This window comes from Clarias gariepinus, chromosome 27 (assembly GCF_024256425.1).
Source record: "Clarias gariepinus isolate MV-2021 ecotype Netherlands chromosome 27, CGAR_prim_01v2, whole genome shotgun sequence".
Classification (NCBI taxonomy): Eukaryota; Metazoa; Chordata; class Actinopteri; order Siluriformes; family Clariidae; genus Clarias; species Clarias gariepinus.
In genome coordinates, this window is record NC_071126.1 from 4,401,113 (window position 1) to 4,425,506 (window position 24,394).

At 40.9% G+C, this 24,394-nt stretch overlaps 1 protein-coding gene across 5 annotated transcripts in view; it reads left to right on the forward strand.

Annotated features, from left to right (window-relative positions):
• Positions 1-24,394, forward strand: part of dnm3a (dynamin 3a) — a 48,838-nt gene that overhangs the window by 20,572 nt on the left and 3,872 nt on the right. For 2 of the 5 annotated variants that reach the window (XM_053488458.1, XM_053488457.1), the window contains 6 exons: positions 960-1,073; positions 7,294-7,403; positions 10,561-10,672; positions 13,938-14,102; positions 16,907-17,142; positions 17,427-17,630. In XM_053488458.1, coding sequence (XP_053344433.1) covers positions 960-1,073; positions 7,294-7,403; positions 10,561-10,672; positions 13,938-14,102; positions 16,907-17,142; positions 17,427-17,630 — 941 coding nt within the window. The other 3 variants (XR_008356558.1, XR_008356557.1, XM_053488459.1) reach the window with 3 other exon arrangements.

Consider the following 24,394-nt stretch of genomic DNA (forward strand, 5'->3'; position numbering starts at 1 on the left):
CTCTGGAGGACGGCAAGCAGTTAGAAAGGAAGAAAGTCAGACACCTCTTTTTATCTTTAGCAGCTGGTACTATCACTGCTATGAAATGACTCTGATGTCGTTAGCGTGGGACCCACATATGCGCAGAGACATCCCCATTCTCATTAAAGTCGCATGAGCGCGTATTAGATATTTATATTCGATCTAGGACCACATATGGAAGTGACTCAGATCTGATGTGAAAAACATCAGATTTTTGCATTCAGACAGAACTAAAAAACAATCTGGTCTGTGTCACGAGTTGAGTCACTTCAGGTTGGTAATGTGAACTGAGAACTGAACCCTTTTTTTTTGTGCATTTTTCCCCCAAAAAAACTATTACATACTATAGAAGTATGACGTAGAACCTGTTACTTATACTGTATGTACTTGATGTAGGTGTATTCTGTTTACTCTCCATAATTGAGAGAACCCCAGTGGTCACATTTTGTACATGAGCTACACTTGAACAGAAGGTCTGCCTCCTCTTCCGGTCTCTTTTTTTTCTTTGTCTCGCTCTCTCTCTACGTGTGTGTGTCTTGCTTCACTTTCTATTCGCCAGCTGGACTTTGAGCTTCCCTTCCTTTCATCACCCCGACCGCCTCATCCCTCCGTTCTTTAGCTCATTCCCTGCCTGCATCACTCTTATTTTAGTCTCCCCTTCCTTTACGTTCTTCCACCAGTCTTTTCCTTTTCCTCTGCCGCTCAGTGCGCATCCTCCAGCCACACTGCCTGTTCTGTGGCTTAAATAATAAAAAAACAACACTTTTTAATGCAGACACGTATTCAGTCACAAAGCCATTTTTATTTAATTAACACCTCTCTTCCTCTTTTATTCGTTTATTTTTTTGTTGTTGTTCCCAAGGACTGGTGAACTCTTCTTTCCGGCTCTCCGTGGATCACGTGAACATTTGAGTCCTGACCTCTGCCTTGCTTTGCAGGTGATCCAGAAAGGCTGGCTGACCATCAACAACCTGAGTTTGATGAAGGGAGGTGCCAGAGAATACTGGTTCCTGCTGACGGCAGACAGCCTCTCCTGGTTTAAAGATGATGAGGTGAGGGCTGGCCTGCTCTCTCACTTTCTAACATGTCTTGTTTCCTCCGTTCAAATCAGGTTTTTTTCATGGATCGGTCTAGAAAGCGATCGCACTACCACCGGGATTCGGGCGAGCCGAGATGGGCCGTCCGACGTGTCCCTCGTGCCGTGTGGCCTGCCAGGTGGGCTGCCATCTGTCTGCCTGTCTGTGCCTGCTGTACAGGTGCAGGAAGTTCTGCACAGCAAGTGTAGACAGGCAGACAGACAACGCTCTCAGCCAATGGCAGCACGCTGTGGCGCTGGGAAAGGAGGAATTGATCGACACACATCATGTAACACAAGTTTGCTCTTTTGGTAAAACAGTGTGAAGGAATAACATCAGGATAACTACACCTGGCTCTGAACGTGACATAACCGGGATCTTAATGAGTTTAGATATGGGAACACCAGACCCGAACAAAATATGTTGTATTTTATTTATTGTTTTTTTTTTTTTTTTGCACTTTTTATTTTTCTTCCTATCTTACTCTCTCTAACTTCCTTTTCTCTTTCGCACTTATACTTTCTTTCTCGCTCTTTCTCTCTCTCTCTCTCTGCTGGGAATTGAGGCATTTGGATCAGATCACCCTGACACAGCTGGATTCCCCCCAAGCCAAACACACACACACACTCACACAAACACGGCCCAAATACAAATGGTCTGATGAATAAACACGCAGTAACACAAACAGTCGATGATATAAAAGCATACACAGGACACATCATGTAATCAGAGGCACACACGCACAAAAGTTCTGTAGAAATACATCTACGCTTAAAGACTTCCCCGCATGACGACACAGACACTAGTGCAACAGTCAAAATGACAGCCGTATTAACATACACGGGTTCGCACAGATTAAACTAATGCATTGCATGCGGTTAATAGACAAATTTGCTGATGGTCTCATGTGTTTGTGGTAAAATAGCAAATGTAGTAAAAGATAGATAGAATTGTGAGCTGTTTTTTAAATCAGTTTGACCTACCGCACTAAAGCTAATTATAATTTAGAAACCATCACTGTGAAATATTCATAAATATAGCAAAATGTTACAAAGAAATGTAAAAAAGAGAGAATAAATGAATTAATAATTGGGATATGTCTGCAGAACATATTCCTAAAATTCTGCTTTGTCCATTATCCTGTGTGTGGCAGAGAATAACCTGCTTTTCCAAATCTTAAGTTTATCTCCAAAACTGGATTTTTGTTATTGTTGTTATTATTATTATTATTATTATTATTTTATTTTGTTTTATCAATTTTCAGAAAATATTTTCATCAGATCCATCAGAAAACATCCTCAGATCCCTCTTTACTCTGCAGTTATTCTAAAGCTACACAAATAATGTCTTTTTGGAACGTTGTCTCTTCGTTAACGACTGTTCCTTTAAGTCTGTTCCTCTTTTTCTTTCTTTCTTTTTTTCTCAATGTGACTTATTGTTTTTTTTTTATACATTCATTTTTATTTCACACTTCATTCGTCTTGTGCCTTAAATCTCGCTCTCTCTCTCTCGCGCTCTTTTTCTCCCTCTCTGTGGCTGGCAGTCTCTCGGGGAACATACACATTCCTGGCTGGAAAATTGTAAGGCTTTGTTCAAACACCAGCCTCCAAGGAAGAAGGCGAGAGAGAGAGAGAGAGATTTAAGGCACAAGACGTCTTCACTCCTGCAACCCTTCACCTCACACAGCCCATCACATAGCCCGAGTTTTCTCTTTCTCTCTCTCTCTCTCGTTCCTTCTCTTTCTATCACATTCTCACTATCCTTTCTTTTGTCATTAGCTTAATAATTCAGCTACATGCAGCCGCCGTTATTCTTCCTGGTATTTCTGGTGTTGCTGCTTAGGGTAAACCGTCCCAACATTAAACAGACACACATTCCTTCAGTCTCTCTCTCTCTCTCTCACACATAGACACACACCACACACACTTGCACTTCAGCTCTGCGTCTCACACTTATGCTGCATGAAGGAAAACAGATGACTCTTACTTACTAAGTCTCTCCTACATCGCCACGCTCGCTCTAAATGTGTGTGTGTGTGTGTGTGTGTGTGTTTAAGAGAACAATCAGGTTGTACCAGCAGACCGGTTTTTCATGCATGCAGTGGTGAGTTCATTGAGAGCTCATTAAACACCTAAACAGGAAACAGCTGAAACTAAAAGCTTTTTTAAAGCTAGCATTGACGAGGTGAAGTCAGAGTTACACCACATCTGCTCACATCTGCATGAGCGATTTAATCTATAAACACTAAAACACATCAAAATTTACACCAGCAAGTCCAACATAACTCTTGGCCATTAATGTGCCAGTGACATTCAACAGTACACGTCTTAATTTTCAACAGAACGGAAATGTAAAAAAGCGCAAGTTGATGCTTTGCATTTCTTGGATCATCTGTCTGAGCAGGCGTCTAGCGCAGATGATCGCAGCCAATCCATGCACAGTCTAACCAATGTGCAGACTACTGTACACCAGTATGATCCTGAACAGGTAGTCTGAACACTGGGATGACGGAGCAGGAGATCAGAGTTCCATCCCTTCCTGTGACTTTCTCTCTCTCTCTCTACCTCATTTCTCTCTATCTACTCTATCGCTCAGCCCATCCTTGCTGGCTCAGGCTTTCTCAGGAGGAGGTGGAAGATAAAAAATAAACAAGATAGAAATAGTCTCCTTCTTCTCTTTCTCTCTCACTCTCTCCCCATCTCTCAGTGGCTTTCCGGCGTGAGGGGAAACAGACAGGGCAGAGAGAGAGAGACGCGCTCCGGAGCTCCGTCTGCAGTTTTGTCCCGTTCCCGGAGATGCCTCAGTCGGTCGTGGAGTTGCGGCGCTTTTTCCTCGTCGCTTGGGTCGAGCATCTAGTCTTGACGTGGCACATTTCACTCCTGTAGCCGGCAGTCTGGCAGCAAGTTAAGGGAAGGCATGGTGAAGAAAGAGGAAGAGAAGAACGAGGGAGAGCGGGCGGAGAGAGAGGGAGAGAGAGAGAGAGAGAGGGAGGAACCGACTGGCCATATAAGGGTTGATAGGACCCATTGGGGAATTGATTTTTTGGATCGTCTCTTGCTATCAGTTTTTTTTTTTTTTTTTTTTTCGGAGCTTGAATTCTGCGCTGCGATGCTCTACTGTCCACACCTCCGTCAGCAGTTCTCTGGTTCTTTCCTCTCCTCCCATATCTATCTTCTTTCTGTACTATAAGTACTTTTCTGCACTTTTCCTGCTCTATCTCTTTCTCTCTCCCTCCCCCCTTTCTCCCTCTCTCTCTCTCTGTTTCTATTCCTCTCTCTCTCTTTCTCTCTCTCTCTCTCTTTCTCTCTCTCTCTCTCTCTCACTCTAAAGCGGTACCAGATGTTGTAGTCTTAACGCCAGCCTGTCATTTTTGACCTTTTTTTTTTTTCAACCTCTAAAAAACTCCGACAGGAAGTGGGCCTCAGAAAGGGAAAAAAGAGAAAGTTAAAAAAAAAGAGAGAGAGGAATACAGACTAGGAGGGGTGCAGGGAGTGAGTGAAAGTGGAAAAGAGCATGCAAAAAGAAGATGAGTATAAGGGGTTACAAGGAAAAGGGAACAGGATGTGACTAATTCTTAGATGATGTCTTTTTTTCTTCCTTTAATCTATATGATGTATATGTCACCATCTTTGGTCCTTGTCGTTCTGTCCATCTCTGCAACTCCTCCGCGTCGCCGGTATGCACAGTGTAACCCAAGACGTTTCCTGAGACCCCAGCCCCTCCTGGACTGAAGGGGGGGGCGGGGGGCAAGAGAGAGGGAAAAGCTGCCCCCACTTTTTTTTTTGGAGAAATGTTGTGTTTTAGAGGCTCATGCCGAATAATGACTTCCACATGTGGGCCTTCTCGCTCTATCTTTCAATCCCCCTTTCATACTTGTTTCTCTTCTTCCTAAGCCTTTTGCCACTCACTGAAAATCTTCCCTATGTTATGTGCTCAGTTTTTCACTAAACTCCCCTCTGGCTGTGCTAACTCTGATTACACAGATATAGATCACACTAGCTCTGGGACTCTTTAGGAGCAGCACGGCACAGTGTCAGGGCTGTTAATAGAGCCGATTGGTGTTAAACATAAAATTGCGGCATCTGTTAAACGATCTCACATAATTCCCCTGGATTCAGGTTGTGTTATTCGGGCGTTTCGGGGTTCTGGTTTACAAAAGCAGAAATAATCAAAGAGAATTCCATTGACAAATTCCAGTGGCTGTGTGACCTCGACCTCCATGGTCGTACACGACTTCTCTCGTTTAAAAACCTCTGGCAGCAATTATAGTCAGTGAGATTTTTTCTTGACTGAACTCTTTATATTTTAATCTTTTTTTTGTACGCTTTTGATTATACTGTCAGTTTCATTTCTTTAATGAAAACCCTACTTTTTGCGACATGATTATTTCCAGATTTTAAGGGGGGAAAAACATCTCGTTTGCACACAAAAAAATGTACAAAGACGTAGTTTTCTTAAAATGAATATAATCAAATATTTTATAGCTTTTTTTAAAGTAAAGATTGTAAAGTATTTGTTGTGGAAACAAAAAGAAAGAACTTTTTTTTCACATTAAGGTCCTTCACAGCTTTATTCAGACACACCCACAATTTTTGTCAATCTGTTCACAAGCTTTTCTTGGGCTAGTCGTACTTCCCATCTTTTTTTTTTTTTTTTCATTTTCGGACTAATCCTATCTTTTGTCTTAATTCAGTTTCATCTGATTGGAAAGATCGTCGCTGACCACAAAATAAGAGCCAAAAAAGCAGGAATTAAACTAGCTTGGGAGTAGGTTACAGTAGGGGTTGCCAGATCACATTGACCAAATCCTCTGTTGCAATCCCTAAACCGAGGCATGTTTTGTGTGTTTTTACATAAATAAATTGGGGACATTTTTTTTACCGTGACAGGCTGCAAAGTGCCTAACGATACAATTGGTTGTTTTTGTAACGACCTCAACATCAACCTCATTTCCCTTCTCGTCTGTTCCAGCCACTTAGCATTCAGCATTGCCAGTACACTAATCACCAACTTTATCATCTGTCATCATCTGCACCTGTTTCTTACTGGTTCATGCCTTAGGTTAGATGCTTTTTTAATGCGTGAATGATTCATAGGTCACTGTGTGGCTTAACAAACAAAAACATTTCTCTGAAACTGCTCAGGTACAGGGAGTGGACTGAAAATTAGAGAGTCCTTTAAGAAGCTTGGGGAACTATTTCTCAAGACGACATTAAAAAAATACAAGAAAGTCTGGTTCTTTGAAAGCAAAATATAATAAAATGAGGACTGGCTCAAGACTTTTGCACAGTGCCTGCACACGACACAATTTTCCATCCCTAGATGACAAGAACTAGCGCAACTGGTTGGAAAACTGCACAATCTGGCAACACTGACTCACAGCTTTTTAAACCATCACCTCCTAGATCAACGTGATTCATAGACCCACTGACTTCAAAATCAACTTTCTCGAATATTTGATTTAATTTATATGTTTGCATTTGAGTTTTAAAATATTGCAGTCCTGCTATTATCCTGCAGATGGCACACTCCAAAGTATTCACACATTGGAAGGCAGCACAGTCATGTGTGGTAGGAGCAAATTATTTGCTAAGTTTGTTTAGAAGTGTAAAAAAGTCTAATATTTATATATGGAAAACGGATATCAAGTCTTGATACGAACAGAATCGCAAGACATATCATGATATTGTATCGGACATCCCCTGGTGATTCTCCATATTCTCCATCTCTATTATTTAGACATAAAGTGTCCAAATGCTGTCGGGTCGTTTATGTCAAAGCTACCAATTCACATGACCAACAATATCTAAACTTCTGTTAGGAAAAAGCACCTTTTAAAAAGGAGAAAGACATTACGATGCTAATATAACCACGACCACAGAGGTTAACCACTGACGCGTTAGCTTAGTGAGTAAGCATAGCTGCTGAATAAATGTTCACGCATCATATTTTCAATCTTTAGACCCGGAAGACACTTTGTTATCAATAATATCAAGGAGGAACTACTCACATCTGATTTTCTTTTCATATCAAATGATGGATTTTTTCACCGAGCACCTCTGGACACATACATCAGTTATAGTTAAACAGTTTAACAAGTTCAGGTGGCCTCCTGTTTGGGGAAAAAGGGGCTTCGCGTATGACTTCTGCCCTTTGTCTGACCCCCTCTCTACTTGCCCCCTCACCCTTTCCTCAGGAGAAGGAAAAGAAGTACATGCTGCCTCTGGACAACCTGAGAGTGCGCTATGTGGAGAAGACCTTCATGTCCAGCAAGCATGCCTTTTCCATCTTTAACACAGAGCAGAGGTCAGTTGTGTATACACGCACACGCACGAACGCACACACACATACACATCAAGGGGCGTGGTTTGTGTAGGGGGGGGTGGGGTTTACATTTGTGTGGTTGTCAGAAATGATCAGGGTGCAGACTGGGAAATGGAGACACAGCTAGTTACAGGCAAACCACATTTTAGTGACTCACAGCTCAGGACTGACTTACAGACCAGCATGTGTGTGTGTGTGTGTGTGTGTGTGTGTTGCCACTAATAAGAGGTCATGACACTCGCTCACAGCTGTTGATTTATCACAGGCGGTTATAAAACAGATTCTAATGCATAGGAAGGCTCGTAAAACACGCTTTGACAAACGCTCCACCCCGTTCCGAAACGCCTCGATTGTTACCAGTCGCCTTAGTCTGTCTGTCTGTCTGTCTCTCTCGCTCTTGTTCTCTTTCTTTCTCTCTCCATCTCTCCCTTTCTCTCTCTGAGTGTGTCTGCGGTCCTGCGCTCACTGCCACGCTCTCTGCTCTTGCTGGTGGAATTTGTGCTCCGTCCTCCTGGCTGCTCTCTGCTTGGGAGTTTCCCAGACATTTATTACGCTAGACACAAACTGGGAACGCAGTAGATTTAAAAGTGATGGACACAGCAATATAAATATATAAATACACACACATACACATTTAAACACACTCGCACACACACTCATGTCACCATTCACATAGGCCAAATAGTCTGCTTTTAGCTTCACATTAACATGTGGGAATTACACAAGTGCAAAAGCAAAGCGCTCGCATGCTACACACTTCCTCTCACACACATGCATGCACTCACGCACACACGCGTTCACATTCACACATGGGCAGTGCTGTAGGACCCGCTGACGCATTCCTGGCTAGCGTCAATCCCCCTTTTCCCTCTCCCTCTCCGAGATTCTTTCCTAAGAAGCGCGGCACGGTTTTCTGATTGTGGGTGTGGCTGGGAATAATTAGGGACTTAATTAGAAGGGGTTGCTGTGTAAGCAAATGAGGGAAAAAAAAAAAGTTTGACTCTTAGGAACGACGCTGATCTCTTTCTGTCAATGAAACGTGATGCCTGGACTCCCCAGAACACCCCTGTGTGTACCCCTGAGCCAAAGGTGAAGTCTGGGGGGTGCGGACGCCACTCCGCAAGGAGGTCTTTTGAAATTTTGGGACACAGAAAAGCACAATAGGATACATAGTGACTTCCACAGCCACAGTCTCACATTGAAACAATGTAATAATGTTTTGACAAGGAATAAACATAAGCTATATTTGAAATGTTCAGTATTAAGCTCTATTATTACACCACTGATGTGAGAGAGAGAGAGAGTGTGTATGGTGAGTGCTGCATGTCAGAAACGGCTCGGCTTCAGAGCAATCAGCGCGCTCTGCAAATGGTGCAGAACATTTTCTTTGGCTAATCAAGGGTGGTTTTGTTTGATTTTGTCCACATTTTTGGACGCATTCTGAACTCAACCCCAGCAGTGTGTGACAATACGGTGTGTAACCGTGCACAGCTATCTCAGTCACAGTCAAATGCGTATGATAAAGACTGTTGTTGAAGCCATACAACTTAAGTAATAGCCAATTACATGTAATAGCACTTGTGCTTGCCAGAACAATGGTTTGTAGCGAACATCATGAGTTATGAGAAAATGTGGCTTTCTGATGTGCGGGTTTTTTTTGTTGTTTTTTGTTTTTTGCAGAATACTTTTTGTTGGAAAAAAAGACAGAATTGTGTTGTATGTTGGGATACAAGTATTGACTAGAGAACATGGAGGAGGAGGAGGAGGCAGTGGTGGCTTAAACCAGAGTGGTGGTTAAGGTTCGGGGTTGCTGATTGAGGGTCATGGGTTTGTGCCCTACCACTGTTCATTCCTTGAGCAAGAGCATTAATTCTACACCCCATACAACCCAGCACTGCCGATCCCAGGACGGGCTAGGAAGGGCATCTGGCATAAAAACCTGTGCCAGATCAATTCATTACTTAATCTAAAATTCAGGTTTGAAATTTCAACACATGTCAGGGACCTTCCTTCATCTTTTTCATAGTCAAGTTACATTTATAGTTTACTCTTACCTTTTATTTGATCATGGGTATGGAATTTTTCCCTTTTTTCCCCACTTTTTACTCTTTTTTTTCCGTTTCCAAGCAGACTTTGATCTGATTGTTTTTCTTGTTTCTTTCTATCCTTTTTCTTTGTCCTCTTCTTTTTTTCCCCTTCTTTAATTATACCTGGTGTCTAGCCGTGTACATTGTACAGATACCATTTCTTAGATATTTCTTTGGCTAGAAGTGGGGGAAGGGTGGGATGGGATCATTGGTAGGGGTGTGTGTAAAGGGTTTATAAGTTAAGATTGTGAAGTGTGCCTATTCTGTATTGGTACCGATATATGAAATTTAAAATGCACACTACATGTGCATAATATAATAAAATGATATAATTGAAAAGAAACATGCGTTGGGTTCTCATGACTCTAAGGAAGCGCGTGTTCGTTATCATTCTCCGCTGTTGGGATTTGAGCTAAAAGATGGAAATGTGGAAATTCTCAGGTAACGAAAAGATAACACGAATGCATGGTTTGATGCATGATAGGATGTGAGAGACGTGTGCGCGCGCATGTGTGTGGTAGCTCATGCCCAGGCTTTGTGTGTTTTGTGATACTGGTTTGAGGTGCAGTCACAAACAGACTCATGTTGCCGGAGCGGCCTGACAGCCTCTCACACCACAGGCACAACAAAGCTGTACAACAGGCTGTGCAAACAGGGAGTTCTGGTGAGGGGATGAGGAGGGGGCTGAAGAGGGGGGTGGGGGTTTTAGGGTTCACAAAAGAGGAAGAAACAACACAGTTATTAGGTGGAATGTGAAACACATGGAGGGACCTGGACTCCAGATTACTGCCTTTTTGCCTTAGCTATGCCTTAAGAGAGAGGGGGAGAGAGAGAGAGAGAGAGTCTCAGGAGGTGATGGAGTGTAAGGAGCGTAGATGGGAAAAGGGTACTGCCAAAAGGAATTTCAAATTATCATCATGAAGACGGGTCAGATAAATTCTTAAAACATGACAGTCCTTCTAAGTTGGATGTGTGTTTGAAAGGGCATAGTTATGACCATTTTGTGTGTGTTTGTGTGTGTGTGCGTGCGTGCATGATTGTTGCTGCCATAGGAACATATATAAAGACTACCGGCACCTGGAGCTCGCCTGTGATACGCAGGAGGAGGCAGAAAGCTGGAAGGCCTCACTGCTGCGTGCTGGAGTCTATCCTGAGAAAACAAGAGTAAGACAACAGTACTCTCAAACTGTACTGCATTACCACACTCACCTGTAAGTGTAATACACTCTGCTGCCCAGATGGAAAACAGAATTATTTGGTTTTAGGTTTGTGACACTGCCTTTATGCCAGAAAATAAATACAGTGCAGAATATTTATCCTTGTATATTCAGCACATCTACAGTACACCATACCGATTAGTCGACCACAAAACCACAGACAGGTGAAGTGACTATACAGTACTGATTCTCTCGTCACAATGACACTTATCTTTTTCTTGCTCCAAGAAATGACTGTTAACTTGCTGCCTAATATATCCAACAGTATATTAGGTAGCAAGTTAAGTGATTTCTTGAAGAAAGAAAAATGGGCAAGCGTAACGACCTGAGAATCTTCGACAAAGGCTAAATTGTGATGGCTAGACAACTAGGTCAGAGCAACCACAAATCAGCAGGTCTTGTGGGATGTTCCTGGTCTGGGGTCGTCAGAATCTACCAAAACTGGTCCAAGGAAGGACAACCAGTGAACTAGCAACAGGGTCATGGGCATCAAAGGCTTATTGATATGCAATCAGAGCAAGGGCTAGCAGCCTGTCTGGTCTGATCCCACACAAGAGTGACTGAAATACAAACTGTTAAAAAATGTAATGTTTGCACTGATAAAAAGTCTGCACAGACACTTGCAGACTGGTCAGGGTGTCCATACAGCCCGCTCTCTATAGCGGCAAAAAGCTCCAGAAAGCACCTAGAATGGGTATATGAGCATCAGAACTGGAACATGGAGCTGGCCTGGTGTGATAAATCACGTTTTCTTATACACCATGTGGACGACTCAGTATGTGTGCATCACTTGTCAGGATGCACTATTGGTTAAAGTGAATGTTTTGCTGGGAAACCTCGGGTCCTGGCATTCATGTGGATGTTAATTTGACACGTACCACCTACCTAAACATTGCTGCAGACCAAGTACAGCCCTTCAAGGGAGCGGTATTCCCTGATGGAAGCCGACTCATTCAGCAATATAATGAATCCTGACACATTGCAAACATGGTTCAAGAATGTTTGAGGAACACGACAACGAGTTCAAGGTGTTGACATGTCCTCTAAATTCTTTAGGTCTAAATGCGACTGAGCTTCCATGGGGTGTGCTGGACAAACAAATCTAATCCATGCTGGCCCCCACATCACAACTTACAGGACGTAAAGAATCTTGATGCCAGATATCACAGCACACTTTCAGTGGTCTTGTGGAGACCTTGCTTTAATGTGTTAGAACAGGCTTTTTTTGCTTTTTCTTTTTTTTTTAAAGCAGAAGGCGGATATACTCAATATTAGGCAGGTGGTTTTACGACCTAATGGTGCATGAGGGTGAGTCAGAAATGATCCGCACACTGGCTGTAGAATTTAATTTAATGAACTTTGAGAAAAGACAAATACAAATTTTTTTTACATATTTTTCTTGGTTTTCGAATACACTTTGTCAAGCTTTCGTATTCCCCCTTAAAAATGTTTTGGACTGAGCTGCAAGCCACAAATGCACAATTACGGCTGGTTTCAAGAGACCAAACAGGTGAAAGTCTGATGGAGCAAGATTAGGACTACAGAGAGGAGACCCTAAATCCTTTCTGCAGAGTGTCGACAGTGAGGGTGGAGGTGTGCAGGATGTGCATCGTTGTGCAAGACCTCAATGCCCTTTAATCTAAAGTTTAGGCTTCAGCTCTTCAATAAGCATTTTAATTTAACGAGCCCTTTTGGTTGTTGAACCTTTTTCCTGATAATGTTCCATTACTGGCTCTTAAGAATCCAGAAAACATTAACTTTTCAGCTGATGGTTGACTTTTTTAACTTTTTCTTGATCGGCGATTGAGGATGTTTCCGTTCTATACTCTGCCGTTTGCTCTCGGGCTTGTAGTGATGAATCCATGTCTCATCACCAATAACGAATCTCTTTAGGAAACGTTCACCTTCCTAAGAGTATCTGTCCAAATTTAGTTTGCAGATATCAAAATGCTTCTGTTCATGCATTTCCATGAATTGTTTCAGCCAGAGGTAACCTCAGCCCACAAAAAAATTGATCACTGCACACTGCTTTTTTCGTGCAAATCACAAGTGGGGCATCCGTTTTTTCTCACATCGCAGTTACAAATTAATCGATGTAACACGTTCACACCTGCACAGCAATGACTAGGAAGACACTAGCCTCGAACAGAAAGCACTGGTAAGGCAGTGGTCAGAGGAAGTTTTAAAAGAACTGAAGTGTGGATAATTTTTGACTCACCCTCGTATATATATCCACTACTAACCTGATTGCCTTCAGCTACACTTTTAAAGCATGTGACTTAACCCTTGATACCAAATATTCATCAAAGCAGTGATGCAATTTATTTTTGAATTCAAGTTTTATTATTTTCGATTAACAGTATGTATCTGAGCACAGTTGAGCAACTCGAATGTTTTTTTGCATTGAGATTTGACAGGATCCAGTAAGGCCTCTAGTTTGGGACTTAACTGTTTTCCCAGAGTGTTTCTGAGCATGTGTTTTCTTTCAGAGCATTCCCCCCACCCCCCAGAACATTTGTACTTTTTCACTTTCTCAGTCCTCTCTCCGAATCTGTGTATAAGTCTGTCACCTGTCTGAGATTGGTCATGTCTCAGGGCACGAGTCATTTTCCCTAAATGTGACCTACCTGAATGTGCATGAGACTCTTCAAAAGTATGTCTATGTGTCCTGTTTGTGAGCGTGTAGTGCTTGCTCTGCCACTTGGCCAGCAGTCTTCAGGCTCTGTACCGGCTGCTCCACCATCAGCAGGCCGCCTGCATTCCTCAGCTCTTGTGTCACTGTGTTGAGGAGAAGAGAGGGGAAAGAGGGGCGTTAATGTCTGTTTCTAATCAACCCCCTCTTTTTTTGTACCCTTTTTCTCCATCTCGGTCTCCATCTCCACGTCTCTCCAGTTCTTATTAGAACTCTTTCTCCTCTGATATGGAACTTGCTGAATGACATTAGAGTTCTGTCAAAGTTCTGCATAACATGTTTTGACACAAATCTATAGAACGAACCCCTCCCTGTCCCTGGATGTATTATTTCCTTCTGTATTCTTTTCCTTCATTCCTCTACTCTCGCTTTCTCTCTGTCTTTCTCTCTCTCATAATCTCCAACAACCTTGTGGATAATGTCTTGTACCCTGTATTATAACTATGATTCATTCATTTTTTACATCTTTTCAACATCTCTCTCTCTCTCTCTGCCTCTCTGTCTTCCACTTGTTTATCAGGCGGATGGTGACAGCTCAGTGGTGGACGAGAACTTATCCATGGACCCGCAGCTGGAGAGGCAGGTGGAGACCATCCGCAACCTGGTGGACTCTTACATGAGCATTGTTTACAAGACCATCCGAGACCTGATACCCAAAACCATCATGCACCTGATGATCAACAATGTCAGTCCCGGTCATACGTTTTCCTCCTCTCAATCCAAAAACAACCATTTGCTGTTAAACTAACTAGGACAAGCAAATCACTGAACTCTACAGTGTAAATCGTATTCACTGATGTCTATGAAGGAGCGTTCTAAGGCAATGATTCTTATACTGCGCAAGTGTGTTCAAATTCTTTCTTTGCCTATGTCAGCTTGAGGGCTGGGGTTAGCCATGATACAGGGCACCTGGAGCAGACAGGATTAACAGCCCACAATGGCACCCTGATAGACTGGAAGTTTGACCTCAGCATGAAACTAATGGAAAATGCACTATTCTGTTTTAGCCCGATATATACACTGCATTACAGAGCGCCAAAAATCATATTACCACCACAAAAGTAATATAAATTTGGTGCTTGTAGGACCATGTTTTGACTCACAGCAGCACTCTAGGTTTAGAATAGAATCTGATAGCATGTCAAGTGAACATTTCTGATATTTCTGGAACATTCTCTGCAAAAAATGTTGAGAATTTTTGAAGGACAAATACATTTCTAAAGGATTCTGTAGAAACAAATAGATATACAGTAATTAAAAGGTAATACTGTACTATATTTCTTACAGTGCTACCACCATTTAAAACTAGAGGTAAGGGATATTAAGAAACTAGTACGGACTGGTGTAATTATAAAATTTTGTTAACGGTAAAAAATTCTGATGGGGTAGAAAAAAAATTATAGAACACTATCACTAAGAGAGCAGCGACTTCCTTGACATGAACTCGAACCCAGGCTACAGTATCAAAAGCTTTAAATGCTAACCCCTTGTGCACCAGGGAACCTATTTTGTCCTCGCTAATCCACACCATTAAATATGTATTGACTTTTGCTGGTTCTTCTGCTCAAACTTTGCTTTTAATTTTATAATCTCTAATTTATAATGATTTTTATAATCCCTTAATGATCCAGAATGTCCACAAAACAACTTACAACTGCTATAAAGAGTCAGTTCCTTTGCAGCCACTTATTTTCCAACATGAAAAGCTACAACTTCTAAAGAGAAGATTATAAAGCATTGACACTGGAGACTCCTATTCACTCCAAAATTCTAAATATACAGCTCTTCTCCTTGGAGAAAAAAAATCACCAAATTAACCATATCTTTGATTACAGATTATACATTATTTATGTAAATATAATATATAGTATAATGAGCACAGTTAACAATTAAATACATACACTCACCGGCCACTTCATTAGGTACACCTTGTTAATACTTGGTTGAGTTCAGAACTGCCTTAATTCTTCATAATATAGATTTAACAGGCGCTGAAAACATTCCTCACATATTTTGGTCCATATTAACATATGCAGTTGGTGCAGATTTGTTGGCTGCACATCCATCCTGCAAATCTCCCATTCCACACCTTCCAAAGCTGGTCTATTGGATTGAGATCTGGGGACTGTGGAGGTCATTTGAGTACAGTGAACTCATTGTCATGTTTAAAAACCAGTTTGAGATGATTTTAGCTTTGTGACATGGTCATAACGAGATGGACATGATCAGCAACAGTTCTTAGGTAGGACCAAATGTGCCCAAATTGTGGCAGGAAAATCCCCCCACACCATTACACCACCAGCAGCAGCCTGAACTGTTAATACATATAAACTAATATCCCAAATAATAATTTGGGAATTTTGGAATTGTAGCCTCAGTTTCTTAACTGACAGGAGTGGCACTTGGTGTGGTCTTCTGTGTTCAAAAATGTGCTTCAGCATACCTTGGTTGTAACAAAAAAAATTTACAGTGTGAACAAAGTAAAAAAATTATTAATTGGCTTTTTATTGTTAACAAATTCATATTAATTTCATGTTAAAAAAAAGTCCACATAAGTTACAGCGTGTTTCTACGTTAGCGGTGATAGATAAATTACAGCTGCAGTCAAACGTGTCTTTATTAGTGGAAAACCCCAAGAATCAGGTGCAAAAGGTTTAATTTTTCGCTGATATTCTGGAAAAATTACCTAAACCTCCATGGACAGGAACACAAGACTTATTTCATCGCTACTGACGATTCTTGAAATCAACTGATTCCTCCTTATTTCATTCTGCTTCCTCCTTATTTCATTCTAAAACGAGCGTTTAAATATTTGAATGATTACACAGATAAGCCGTAACCTCACAACTCAAAACATTAAGCATAGTATTGTGTCAGTTCACCTTGTCGTGGCTCCACAAGAACTCAGGAGGTGGACACTGGATTTGGACACTGGGTGCTGTGGGTTGCAGGGTGGAGCCTCCCTGGAGCTTGGACATGTTTGTCCAGCACATTGCATGTGTGTATGACTCAGAAGCTGCGTCAGTAACCTTAAACTCTTTACCTGCTGGTCTGGGTGTGCGCTAGGATATGGTGCACCGATTATTCTGGTGGCTTTCTATTGTCGCTCGTTTTTTTTGTTTTTTTTTGCCGAATTTTGCTGCATTGGCTTTTCTGTGAAGGATTGGACTGGACAGACTGGCTTTTGGTCCTCACAGACATAAAAGGGCCTTGGGTGCCTAGATCCTGTCACTAGTTTACTGGTATACAATTGATACTGTGTTACTTTTTATGTGGTATTAATGTTATATGGATTGAAATATGTGGAATTATCATTGTTGCAGATTAGCTGATTAGACAGTGGATTAAAGGGTCATCATCAGGATCAAAAAATTGTTTATCTTCAATAGCTTACATCAAATTTGAAGAATAATTGAAGGGTAAATCTGCTTTACAGATTAGTAACAAATATGATTAGACATGTTGTTTATCTCTTTTTTTCCTCCACAGTTAAAGGAGTTTATTCACTCAGACCTGCTGGCTCAGCTCTACTCTGCAGGAGACCACGGGACCCTAATGAGCGAGTCTCCTGAGCAGGTTGCACACAGAGAGCATGTGTTGCGGACTCATTCAGCTCTGAAGGAGGCCTTGTCCATCCTCAGTGAGATCTCTACCTCTACTCTGTCCACCTTGCTCTCAGCTCCTGTAGAAGGTTCCAGAATAAAATCCAGCATCATTAAACACAGGTAAGAGATCAAGAGGTTTAGGCGGTTTGTTTAAATCATTCAATTCTATTAAATTTTATTTATATAGCGCTTTTAACAATAGTCATTGTCTCAAAGCAGCTTCACAAAAATGAAATAATTTGGTAGATTAGAGTCTACCTAAAGTGGACAGTGTGGGTGATTACTGTCAGTCGGAATGGTGAAGCTTGGTCGAGATAACAAAACAAAACTTCATGGACATTCCCAAGTTAAGACATCTTATGCACTCGGTTTTGAAGCATCCCTTTTATTTATTTCTCTCTTAGATCTCCATCAAACCCCTGCTCTTCTAAGGAGAATTCATCTTGTTCTGGTGCTAAGACTCGTGGTCCAGCCCCTCCTGCCACACCTGCCCCTCCTGCTCTGCTTATCCCATCCCGTTCTGCTCCTTCTGTCCCCAAAGGCCTAAAGAAAAAGGACTCTCCTAAGACACTCACGCGCCCTACCCGATCTGCTCCCAGCATTCCCAGGTAACGAATCAGGACAATCACTTTTTACATTTTTAAAGCTAGGTTTTGACTGTAGTAAACGAAAAGCCCCTCTGCTCTAGACTTTTTGCATCTTGCATAATTCTGGTCCTGCCTAATTCTGGACAGTAAAAAGGACCTTGCTTGCCGGAAGCCAGTGCAAAACAAATACGTCCACGAATTCCCCAAAGTCGTTTCTGTGATCTAGGTTTGTATTCATACATGGTTATCTTCTATTGTGCATTGCAGTGTATTAACAGGCAAAGCATGGATAATATAACCTTCTATCATACATCAAAAGACATGGAAAGAAGGCAGATATACCACATAATGATATAAACCATATGGTATAAAATTTAGTAGGCTTTAACATAAACATACCTGGAGGCATGGCTTGGATTTTTACAATTCTGTTTTAAATCAAAATTGAAGTGCATGTACCTTGCCTGATCAAAACGGTCACTGTTTCAGAAGAGGCAAATTATTGGGCTACATCAAGCAAAGAAATCGACTAAGGAGATTTTAGATTACTGGGCCTGGGTTAAGAACCCTTTATCAAAATTTAATCTAAACCTGTAAGGATAGTGCTGAACTGCCACTTTTGTGGAAGAAATGTGGTCGGAAGAAAATCAAGACATCAAAACAGCTGTGTGTCCATATAAAAACCACTTGTTAGTAAGACTCATAAAAAAAGTCTTCTATTTAGAGCATAAAGATTGTGTTGGAGCAATTGAAAAAGGTCATGTGGTCTGGCGAGTCCAGAATGACCCTATTCCAGAGCAATTGGTATGTCAGGGTAAGAAGAGAAGCACTTGAAACGATGCACCCATCATGCATAGTGGCCCTTGTACAAGTCTCTGGAGGCAGTGTTATGATCTGGGGTTGCTTCAGTTGGTCAGGTCTAGGCTCAGCAATGTTATGTGGCAATAAAATTAAGTCAGCTGACGACCTAAATTCTTCCCTGTTAACACGGGCGTATTTCATGACTCAGATTGTTAAAGGGTGGTTGGTAAGGAATCATTTTTAAACATGAACTGGCCACCATATTGTATTCCGTAATCAAAGCTAAAGATGATTGAACAAAATCTTGTTTTTTAGTTTTGGTTTTTGGTCCAGGCAGTGTAATTAGATTACAATACCAATTGTGAAGTTTGCAGTGTGAAAAATCAATTTCAAATTCCACAACCTTCGTTCTGTGCAGAAATGCATTCCAAAGTTCAGCTGAGACTCAAGTCAAGCTTCTGCAATCCTACTCAGGCTAAACCAAAGTTGGTATCTTTTAAAGTTACGGTGTATTTAGTACAAATTTAATTATTTTCTTTGACTGCAAAATACTTCTGTGGTGTTGTGCCAAAAAGTGTATTGTGCCAAAATCTGATTAGCCTCTGCGGGAGTCCAATCAGACCAAGCTCACAATCAGATTTTGGCACACATTAAACCGCGCACTTTAAAAATACTTCAGCATAACAAATTAATGTACAACAATTCCCACAGTTAAGCAATTGTTTTAAAACTACAGCTATTAAGGCAGTGGTGTAGGAGATGCCCAGGTGCAAGACAGTCTCTGGAGTTAACATAAATGAATGTAGTTATTGAAGACAGTTCGTCAGGAATGGGAAGATGGCTTTATACTTGACATAACATGGCTTGTTAATAAAAGGAGGCAATAAAATCTGATTAAAAACTAATGGTTGAAAGATGACCGCACAAAGAAGGATGCGCGTAAAGTTCGAAACACAGAGTTTGTTGTGCGGGAATTTGTTATGTTGAAAGAAAGCCACATCTTTATTAGAGATTTGTAAAAATCTATTCAGTTTTTTTCATGATTATCATGATTCCTTTGTGCTGTGTACTGCCACGCTGACAAAAATCGATTTGACACATTGGCAGGCAGAACAGCATCCAAATTAGTTGGCAAGTTTGTTTAAAATTCTAACAACTGAAACTTAAAAGAATGTTAATATAGAATTGGATATTTATAAAATCGAGATACTTACAGAATTGCAATTCAAATAGAATCGGTGCCGAGGTATTGTAATAATATCGTATCAGGTAGCCCGTGGTGATTTTTATACTTGATATTTATAGTTGTGTAATGGTTAAGTATTAAAAGGTAACTATCGGACACAATTTCACAGTGTTAAAGCCCAGGTTTAACTGACGATTTTTGACACAGATCATTGCGATTTCAAAACGCTGGACTACCTTGACTCTGACACGGTCATACATTATTAGCTACGGCATAGCAACCAAGTGCTTTATAATGGCACAGAAAAGCTATGGATTTGTTACAGTAAGGCCAATTATAATGACAATTATAAAAAAAAAAAGATCTACGTTGTGAGTCTCCTACAGTAATCAATATAGTGCTACAGGTGGTATTATATACTGTACATACATATTACATGAAACTCTTTCACTTAATTTACATTAACCCTACGGTTCTTTAACTTTTGAATGACACTGATTTGATTTTGACATGCACTGTTTCTCACAGTATACCATCCTCATTGGTAAATTCCTTGCTTTTATATGACACGTGTCTCCCCATCATGTAACACGCCACCATTGATTACAGAAGTACACAAATGATCATGGAGAGTCCTGCAGAATATACAGAGGATCGACAGCAGACCTACAGGTCGTTAAAAAGCCATAGGGTCACTCTGACATGCCCCCAGTAAGCCAGGCTCTCGATTACCCTCTGCTCATCCTAATTCATGAATCATAGCGCAGGGGTGGTTACGATGTTGCACTACTGATAGAAAGGTCACACGTTCTAACTCAATCATCAACACGTAGTAGATCATGTTTCTACTACACATTATGTGTATAAATATAAGTTGCTGAATAAGGGAGTCTGTCACATGCTGTAAATGCAATTATATGATACTGTAGTTAATTTTGTAGTTAACAGACCTGGACGTCTATTGGTAGCACTGGGAGGATTCCCCATGGCCTGGCGACTGATTTGGCCTCGTATCAGTTAAACATATTGTTTTTTTCTATACAAATTTATATAGTATATCATTTTTTTATTATTGCTTACCCAATGTACTAAAGGTATGATTTCCGGCGTTCAATTAGTTGGTGTTCAAATAATAATAATAACAATTAATTTGTTCATTAATCCGATTTGATTAGCTTTGACTTTATTGGTCGTTACACAGTGTTAGCTCCACACCTCCACAAAGCGGCAAAGTGTTTAAACAGACATGCTAGGATGGAGAGAAAGCGGCCAAGAGGAGCAGAAAGGCAAAGGGCATGCAAGAAGAAAGCACTTCAAGGAGAAGCAGCGAAATGTCGCAAAATTTCCGATCTATTCAGGGCTTCAAGTGCAGGTCAGTTTCTTCTGTATATTACTGTCGTTTTTTTTCTCTTAAAGTAGTTAAATATTAAATGTAGCACCCTACATCGTCACTTAAAATACTAAAAATTAAAAGACATTAATATTATTTATTATAAAGTTACATGAGTATTTTAGCTGACAAAAGAATTCACATGCTTTTACATACGTAGTAAGGGACATGTACAAAGATGAGTCATAAAGCCTGATATTCCTCTCTGATTTTTATACAAATATTTTGTCATAATGTCAAATTTTTAATTTTAGAAACTCATATCTGCCCATTTGTGAGGTTTAAAACTTTTTTTTCTTCTTCTTTTTCTTAAATGAAGGTGGAGACATCACCCTATCACTAGCTCTGGTGCAGTGATCACAGACTGAGACAGGTGGAGGGAAAATAAGAAAAAAATATTTTAACAGAATTGAACAAAGACATTTTAAGATTTATTTATTTATTTATTTATCAGATTTATTTAGATTCTGAACAATCTAATTACAATGAGGTGGTTGTCTTGCACCAAGCTCGAGACAGTTCTGTTTTTAACATGAGAGAAGCAGAAGTTTATTTCACTTATTTTCACAAGACACTGACAGGACTAGAACAATAAGGCCTCACTCCGCGTCCCAGGTGTTTTAATAATTGTTAATATTACTTATTATGGTTTACAGCTTTGATAAAAACAGGTTGCAGTACAGAGCAGAGAGCAGCTGCTTGCCAAAACCGACTTTCATAACCAGTCACAGAAGCAGTTTGAGGAAGAAAACACACCTGTCACCACACACGTCATCTTAAATAACCCTGTCTCCTTAGTAACTGCTTCTAAGTCTGTCGAGATTGCCTCCGAGTTTTATTATTTACACCTAAGGCTATCTACAATGCTCACTAGCTTCTAACACAAGGCTGAATTCAAAATCCCTCTCTAACCCCTAATCAAGGGCTCTATTTGGTGTGTAACAGATGGATTGTATACCCTACATAGCACACTAGCTTTGTATTCAACGCTATTTGAGATTCAACTTCAGAACCTGGAGGTCAATTGAGCTGATATTCTATAGTGTTTGAGGAAAAATATAAAGAGAAACCTAAGGACTGTTCACCACCTCCATGATTTATTCTCCCCACTTTTTGGCTACATGGTACCAGTAAGAATTCAAAGCAACATTCACCCCTGTTAATTACACTGAATGTCGGTTGCCAGTTCCGCCAGGCATAGAAGAATATGTGTTGGCAGAGCAAAATAACTGGTTAAGTAAAGAAACAAATCATAATCTGTTAATAATAAATGTTGTTTAAAGGAAATGTTGTATAAAAGCAATATCACACCTGAGGCCGTGCTGTGGAGTTGTATATCAGCACAGCCGTGATGCTGTTGTTGGCTGATATTCATCACAACACCACAACCTTGAGTGAGATATTGCTTAAATTAATTTCTAGAGGGTGGCATGGTGATATAGTGGTTAGCACTGTCGCCGTGCACCTCCAGGGTCTGTGTTCAATTCCCGTCTCTGTGTGCATGGAGTCTGCATGTTCTCCCCCTGCTTGGTGGGTTTCCTCCAGGTACTCTGGTGTTCTCCCACTGAATACAGGATAAAGTGGTATAGAGGATGAGTGAGTGATTTGTAGGGATCCATAGAAAAGCATGTACTGGGGAACTGGGCTTTAGTTCCCTGGACCTTTACAAGCTGGGAATTTTATATAGCATTTTCTTTATTTGTTTATTTTTATTATGAGTGTACTCAGTACTCCACTTGACTTAAAATGATTAACGTTCCTCTGCACAGACACTTGGTTACGGGTCTTACTCTCAACTTCAAAACATGGACATAAAAATTATATAGTCCAAGCAAATGTTTGAGAACTCTTTATGCTCACTCTTTCTTCCCATCTGCAGTCTGAAATAATATCCATCATCTATGATGGCTAGCTCTTTGGGATATGTTTGTGTTTTCTGAGAACCAGCTCCAGCCAACAGCACATGGACTCCATCCTTCTGCACTACACCTGAATAAACTAATCAAGGTCTGATGGCAGTCTACACGGTAACGGCAAGGGCCCCATAACTAAACCCTGGCAGAGTCCCAAACTGCCCCCTGTACGATACACATTCATTCTACACGATCATTCTACAAAGCACAAGCTACCGACTTTTAGAGCGATGGAGGTGCATGCATGAGAGCTGTGCTTCAGAAGTCGGTAATATTTAACGTCCCTGCCAAGCGTTCAAATAAAAATGGCGGCATGGACAAATTGTTGCTTCTTTTCCATATTTTGAGAAAAGCAGAGCACAGTGTTTCTTGGATGAAGGTTCAGAATTATGCTCAGAGGACAACGAGAGTGAAACATGAGGCTAGATGTCTGCACGTTTAAAAAGTTCTACCGTACAGTTAGCTGTAACACTGACTCTAAGACATGGGTTGCGCCGTAAAAACTCTTTAGGTCTGTATCAGAAAAAAAAACAAAGATAAAGAATGCACACCCACAGTAATATTATTATCTTATTATCCTTGTGAGACTCTCTTATTGACAGCTTACTACTCCTCCTATCCGAGTACAAAAAAAAGGAAAAAAAAAATTGGGTCTTTTAGGAATATCTGGTCTCCATAAAGATATAAAAAAGCGCGCGAACACACACGCACACGAATTAAGATGCCGGCACAGTGAGGACAGAGGTTACTTGAGCTGGGTGGGGGTCTACTGGAAAATGTGTTTTTCATATTTTCTTTCTTTTTCCTTTTTATTTTTTCCTCCAACATTCAGTACAGACTGCATCCATCCCCTTCCCCCTCTCACATTCGCTGGATGGCTGAGTCCACTCAGCACCCGCTGTAAATAAACACCTCTCATGTTTCACATACTCATTAAACCCTATTATGTGGCTTTTTGAAGTGTTTTGCGATTAGTTAAGAAGCCAGTAAAGTTGTGTAGTCGTGGCTCGTTCACACATTCGAGTGTAAGGAATGCTCGCTGCCGTCTACATGGCAGTGATGTCCGCTCTCCAGTTTGGGTGTCGCCTGGTTGCGTTCACTTGCTCTCTCTTTCTGCTACCCCGTTTCCCTTTTTTACTTTTCTCAGTTTCTTTTTTGCATTAATTACCTCCATGTTCCGAAAAAGGTCGATTTTGGACCTCCACCCTTTTTCAAACTGCTTTTTTTTTCAGCCACCCTAATCCCCTTTTTCGTTCTCTCTTCTCAGTTTTTCCTTACTCCATCATACATTCCAGCTCTCAAAATTCTCGCTCTCTCTCACCCCCACCCTTATGTGCCCTCATTTTGCTCTCTTGATTCTTGTTTTTTTTGCAGCAGTTCTAGGGTATATACAAATCACACACTCTGTGCACTGTGGCTCCTCGGCACTTTACTGCTTGATGAGGTTTTTAATGGCGTTCTCAGTTGAGAACGTAAGTTAAGATGTATTTAAGTA